This window comes from Dermacentor variabilis, chromosome 2 (assembly GCF_050947875.1).
Source record: "Dermacentor variabilis isolate Ectoservices chromosome 2, ASM5094787v1, whole genome shotgun sequence".
NCBI classification, from domain to species: domain Eukaryota; kingdom Metazoa; phylum Arthropoda; class Arachnida; order Ixodida; family Ixodidae; genus Dermacentor; species Dermacentor variabilis.
Genome location: NC_134569.1, coordinates 216,186,117 through 216,193,085, shown reverse-complemented (window position 1 = coordinate 216,193,085; position 6,969 = coordinate 216,186,117). Strand labels below are relative to the sequence as shown.

Below are 6,969 nucleotides of genomic sequence, written 5' to 3'. Positions count from 1 at the left end.
TTGAAATTATCATTATTATTTTTTGTTTACTGGCCTTCTTTATCAATGCGCCAAGCAGGGCCTTTGTAAGATTTTGTTAAGTAAGCAATGAACAGGAAAATGCCACATCGTCATAATTAAGTGCTTGTATTGTGTCATATCTTACCGCGGTGCACAAATAGAGCCAAAGGCCGGTACTTCACCGATGTGCAAAATCGTGCGGCGGTGGCCTAATTAGTCACATCTTAGCTTTGAACGCCGCCAGAAACGAGGACTGTGAAAGAGCTCCTCGTGTGGTGTCTGTCTGAGGCCGCCATTTATTGTGCCCCTGCGCGCTTATGAAATGTTCTAAGCTGGGCTAGTTGGTCTACGTACAGCATGATGCATAGGAAATGCGATGGGATAATTAATCATCCTGTTAACTCGCTTGTCTCATCGGCATGCTCTGCTCGTCGTGCTTAACGTACGACGAGCACCATTTCTGAGCGCGCCGACACCTTTTGGGAGTGCTCAGAAATGGTGTTCTATGAGCAAGTGGTGCGCTGGCTGAGGTCTGATACGCAGCTTTCTTTTTTTTTTATTGCGTCAAAGCGCTGCGAGATCAACTTTCAGAGCTCTTTTTTTATTCGCCGTCGGCGCTGTGAGAATCGCTTGCGCGCTACAACTCATCGGTGCTAGCAAACAAATTACACCTTCTGTGCAACATTCCTCACCAGTTTACAGCATCTGCAGCGTACATGTGCGTAAGCTGTAAGATGTTGTTGCCCCTGTTACGTTACGTAATCAATTATGTTTTCCCGCGATATTACGCGGAATGTAACACTCGACGAAGGAGAAGAACATAAATAGGCGAATTCAATGAAAATGACGTGGTATGGCTGAGATATAGCATGCTAGGCTACATTACTTAATATCAGTGTGAGCACTTTAATGTACTTTGTGTCATGACAATGCAGTCATCTAATACCTCCGAAAAAAGTCAGTCGCAATCACGCAGAAAAAGAGTATTTACCGATCTTCGATACCCTCCAGGTAATCCCGCTGGATCTAATTGAACAGAGCAAAATGTACTTGTACATGCATTCATGCATTTAATTGGTCGGCGCTTTCTCGTGCCATTCGATTGTGGAACGCTCTTCTGATTTCGTCGTCTCCGAATCTAATCCCGATAAATTCCGCCAGCTCATCAGTTCCTATTCCCCCGCCTAAGTACAATAAAGTGCATGATGCTTTTTCTTATTTTTCCAGTTATGTGCTCTCTTGTTCATGAGCTCATCACTTCGCTTATTATTCTTGTATTTTTTTAGTATTGTTTAGTATTTGTACTGGAGTGGCTACATTCTTTTTCATTGTTTATTGAAGGAACTGTGTCGTTTGTCTTTTTCTAATATGTACATTACGAACCCTGTTATTTTTGTACAATGATTTAATGTTGGATAAGATGTGCATTCATTTTTCCACTGTCTATTAATAATGTATATCTATTATGTTTTGTTATAGTGCCTACATACTCTTTTAATCCTACTGTAACGCCCCCCTTAACCGATGCCTCATAGGAGGCCTGTAAGGACATTTTTTAATAAAAAAGCATAACTTAGTTGACTATTCTTATACCACTGGGCAATCATTTGAAAAAAAAATACATTTCCCTTTTACAGGGCACCCCGTTAATCGCAACGCAATCGTGCTTAATACCTAACGCGCGACTGACCACGCTCCTTATTTCAATGTTTACGGCTTTGGGAAGCAGTTGTTCTTTCCTCTCCGTAGGCGCACGCAGAATCTAGGACAGCGTCCTTGCGAAGTTTCCTTTCGACTCCGCGCCCCAACCAGATAGTCCTGAAACGACGGGGCGCCCCAATTTATTCCTGCGTCTCAGGCGATCTCCTTGTGAAAACGGCGAGCGCTTTCAAGTTCTCCCTCCACCTCACGTGCGTCTGCGCGCTGTTGCCATCCAGTAGACCGAGGCGGGTTGCGTGCCGACACCGTGCTGTGACAATCCGAGAAATTATCGGTGCTGCGCCGTTAAACGAAGACAGTCCAGTGAGCAGACAGCGACGAGCGCGGATATATTGCGACGCCCAGAGTGAGTGAGTTTGCATATGCTGATAGCCAGCTAAGGCACCGACGTAAGGCTTTTTCAGCACTGCGTAGAATAGGAGAACCTAAAATGACGCCTCATAATCACTGTAGAATAAATAAGGTAACGGTGTTGACATTTCTTTCTTTTAGCGTTTTGCAAGTGCGTCATTCGAATAATGCTGGCCGAGAAGTCTTACTTGACAATTTAATCCAGTTGTAAACCAATTCACTGTTATTTAAATGGTGCGGAAAGTCGTTCACTAAATTCCTGGCTAAGTTCGGCACCCGATCTCGGGAAGGGGATATTTTAGGGTGACAAACGCGAACGGTGGGAATGTAAAAAAAGGCGTAAAAGTTAACGGCAAGGACGCTCACCCAGTAGCAACACCAAACTGTGCGAACACCACGTCGTTTCTTTTGCGCTTTGTTTTTTGTAGATGCAAAAACCCCGCACATTGTCCTATTACAAACACAGCCAGTCTGAGTATCTGCAACGATGGCCACATGGGAGTTGGTACTCACCGCCTCGGCCGCGCTGGTGGTGATGGTCGCCATTTCGTGGGCCATATCGCGCCGTCGGCAGCACAGCCTCTTCTCTGGGCTCGGATACCCGGGACCTCCGCCGGATCTCGTCTGGGGCAGCTGGAAGCAACTGCAGAAGGACAGGATATCGGTGCGTACACTCGTTCAAACATTATTCCCGTCCACCTTTGGATACAGTACTGTATTGCGAAGTACCTGATCTCACTGTGGCTTCTTCACGTTAGCCCTAGCGTAATGCAATGAATGCTCTAGCTTATGCTTGACGCATGACATTGTTCGAACAAAAACACCCAGATGACTTGTGGATGGCCGCTAGGGGCATGGAAGTTGTGCTGCTTGGAAGCTATGTCAGAGAGGCTGAAATAATCTCATGGGTGGCAGCAATAGAAAAGAAATATGCCATGAGTAACTACTTAAGAGGAAAAAACGAACTGAGGTAAGGAACAATTTGTGGTAACTCAAAGGGAAGCTCATTTCTTTTTGAAACGAGATGAGGATGCCTTAGGTCGCACACCTATAAAGCGAGATATAAGAAGACAGAAGAAGCAGGTGCTTGTTGCGGTAAAGCTAGTGAAACGAAGGAGCATGTCTTATTGGAATGTGAAGACAATCTGCCCAGTGGTCGATTTAGGCACCATTGGCCTCGTTGAAGGCCTTGGGTTCAATGAGAGCAGGGGAAGGGTAAATGTGTCCGCAGTAGAGATTTGTAATAGGCGATTGCAAGATTCCTGGTAGAAAAGTAGCGAAACGTCAAAAAAACGGATAAGTACAAAAGCAAGGTTCACAAAAGGGGGTAAGAAAATTTGGTTGTGAGAGTTCATCGTGTTCTTTTTCTCTTGTTTAACCTAGGTAGGACATTGGACAGTATAATAGCAAGAGTTTGTTCGCGCAACGTACCGCCCCGCTTCAAAGGGGCGCTCATAACATACATACATACATACATACATACATACATACATACATACATACATACATACATACATACATACATACATACATACATACATACATACATACATACATACATACATACATACATACATACATACATACATACATACATACATACATACATACATACATACATACATACATACATACATACATACATCCGTCCGTCCGTCCGTCCATCCATCCATCCATCCATCAATCCATCCATCCATCCATCCATCCATCCATCCAACCATCCAATGGCACTTCAATTTTAGAGGGTACAATTGACCGTAATGCATTGCTCCTAGGAAATGAAAAACGTAAGCTTTCTAGGCTCTGTAGAAGTGGTTGTAAACTCTTCCGCCTACGGGCTTAAACATTCGTATAAGGGCCAGTTGCATCTGTGTATAAAAACCTAGTTTGTCTTAGTTATATAACTATAAAGTTAATATCTAGGGCCTATTGGTAAATATATGCCGTTGCTTAAAATAAATTCACATGAGATTGTTTATTTTTCTTACTTCTGGACATCCAAGAAACTTTGAGCGCACTTTGTGAAATGCGCAATATAAATGAAAGCTCAAATGGCGTCAGTAACATATTGAGACAGTATCCTCAACCAAAATGTGCATAACTCGATATGCTATTAGCGGTTATGTTGTATTTATGCGAGGAAGTATACGTCTTCGTAGTGAAAGAATGAGTACGAAGGAATTCTTTATTGTTTCTTCTCAGTTATTGAAGTCGTGTAAAGAACTGCAAACAGATTTTAGTTTATAACTTGCGAATCATCAGCCAGAATGTTGCTCCAGCAATCTTCGTCATCATTTTATTCCGGCGCGCATTTCAGCTAGTACACCTTTGAACAGTATGAAATATTACGAACAAATTTATTTCAAGATATCGTATGTAATGGCTAAACGAAAATGCTTCGCATAAAAATGCTTAATGAAATTAAATCGTTGAATCGAAGATTCACTTGCTGCGCAGTGAGGTGTCGAATTCCGCTTCGGGCATCACGATCCATCACTGCCTCAAAACAAATTCAGCATTCCTTCTCACATTACTGAATGCTTTTAGGTGCAGACACGCTTATCTCTCTTTTTATCATATTGGCAATGGTGATCGCACTCTGGAAACGAGCAGACACAGAGCGTTATTTAGGATAGCGTCACTTCTTAGCTCGTCTAGCATTAGAACACATCGTAATCATTTGCAGGCTCCACAGAGCTTTGTACATCGCAAAAATGATGTACAATATTTATAGTGTAGTGGTGCTGTCTCTGCGTCATTATCGCTTGTAGCAGGAATTCCGGCATGACGCCGGTTAAGTGCTTTTGCTTCCGTGAAGAAGTATTTCTATATTTGCACCAAATATATGCCTACTGTATTCAGTAATGGGCAGTGCACGAATAATTAAATGTGTCACTACCACGCAGACGGGCAATGCAAATTAAGTTTCCTACAGCACAGATCATTCTATGTGTATGAACCTGTTGGCTACGTGCACTCTGTACCATGGCTCTCTACTGCGCGTGTACATTGAAAGGGACTGACAACCAATTTTCACGGTACCCATTTCTTAGTGCAATGAAAAATTTGCCGGTCAGAGTGTCTAATCATGGCATGCTAACGCGGAAAACGCCATAGAACAATTTTTATCAGATATTTTCGAACTGCAGTAAGGATGTAGTCGTTCACTGAAAACGGTTGTAGCGGAGCGCAATAGCAATAATAGGCCGGCATTAGTGGGAGACAGACGACAAGTGTGGTCAGGCCGTAAAAGTATGATTTTGTTTATCAACTCGATGTTTCTGTGATTCATGTTTTCCGAATTGTTAAATGATTTCTGCGATAACAGCTGCGTGTTTTCGCGGTTTCCTGTCCAACTGCTTTGGTATTTAACCAGCAAAAATCAAACCAATCGTGTCGCATACGAAACGACGCCTTTTACACGTGACACGGAGTTCAGCGTGTTGCCGTAGTCACGCATGCGTTTTTGATTTCCGAAACATAGAATGATGTGCCAGTCTGTAATAATATACCAACTGCAATAATAAGCAATAAGTATGATCTACTTAATAACAGTCGACTTAGGTACAGTAATCTCATAGAATGCATCCTAAGTATCAAGATTTCACCGCCACGTGTCACCACTTACTGGTTTCTGAGACTTTCCTTGCCAATTTAAAAATATAATTCCCACTTAAATCGCGAACAGCGTGCTGGATTCTATAACTATAAATCACGGTCATTTTATTTCCATCAACATCTCAAAACACATACTGGCCAGTTGTTAGTCCCTTGAAGATTTCTTTTTTATTCGTCGGATTGTTTTTCATGTTTCGTACGAACAACTGCACACGCATATGTCCGCAGCAATACATTGTGGGAAATGGCTGTCCAATGACGCGACGACAAAACATGGGTGAGCAAAATGGTGTAGGTACTCTTCGCCCTTCGCATAGTCACGGGATGACTTCACTCTTATAATGAGCATCTTTCTTTGAGAAAAGAAAGATGAAAACAGTGAGACAGAAATTTAAGGCACGAAATACGCCTTGACCTGGCATTCACCGAGCTCTCTGTGAACCCTAAGAGGAGCATGCAGTGTAACCGCTCTTACATCCCACAGCCTCTAGCGCAACATATTTCCCTTCGGTCCAGTGGTTAGAAGCAGTGCATACCGCCCATTTCTCTGGCAAGCATTAGCACTAGATGATTATCGTAGAACTTTATAGTAGATGTTTGGTCTCACCTAAGGCAGTGGGGGTCAAGATTATGTCGAAATTTTTTGCCCCTCACCGAGCTGGACACTGTCCATTACTTTAACATACTGACCATTCTCAGGTGGATTATTCGAATGACAGTCGCATTAGCTGCAATACCATCACTGTTGTCTGTCACCATCGTACATCCTTCAAGAAGGACTGAAATAGAGCTAGTTATTATAGATTCGTCATATTGTCTTATCAAATAACAAACTGAAAGACAATGTCGCATTTGTCCTCTTCTTAGGATGTGGTGTTTGGTGCATAAGACGACAGAATGCATACATCCCTCTATAGTCTCTCTTGGTCCTTACCAGTGCATAGCCGCGGGATCTACAGCACAGGAGCTCTGGCTTATCTATTTTCCTTAATGTGAACGCATTTTCTCGGCCTAACTCTTCCTGCTCCATTTTTATGAAGTGTTCACTAATTGTTCACGAAGTTTTACTTATCTATGCAATATGTCCTCTTCTTGCGCATGATTTACGGCTGTTCTTTCTATTGCTTTTCGCGTTAGACAGTTACGTCACTGAAGCTATTACCCCTTATTTGCCCAGTTTGCAACTTGTCGTGGCTGCGGAGAACAGAACATCTGGTATAATGGACAGAACTCTAGTCTAAGGGTGCCATCAGCACCATTAGTGATGTACCGTGTGGTGTT

General features: G+C 42.8%; 1 protein-coding gene across 1 annotated transcript in view; it reads left to right on the top strand.

Annotated features, from left to right (window-relative positions):
• Window positions 1–2,542: 2,542 nt before the first annotated feature.
• Window positions 2,543–6,969, top strand: part of LOC142573101 (cytochrome P450 3A6-like) — a 30,098-nt gene continuing 25,671 nt past the window's right edge. The window contains exon 1 of the mRNA XM_075682624.1: window positions 2,543–2,734. Within this exon, the coding sequence (XP_075538739.1) occupies window positions 2,558–2,734 (177 nt within the window). The 5' untranslated portion in view covers window positions 2,543–2,557. The remainder of the gene's footprint in view (window positions 2,735–6,969) is intronic.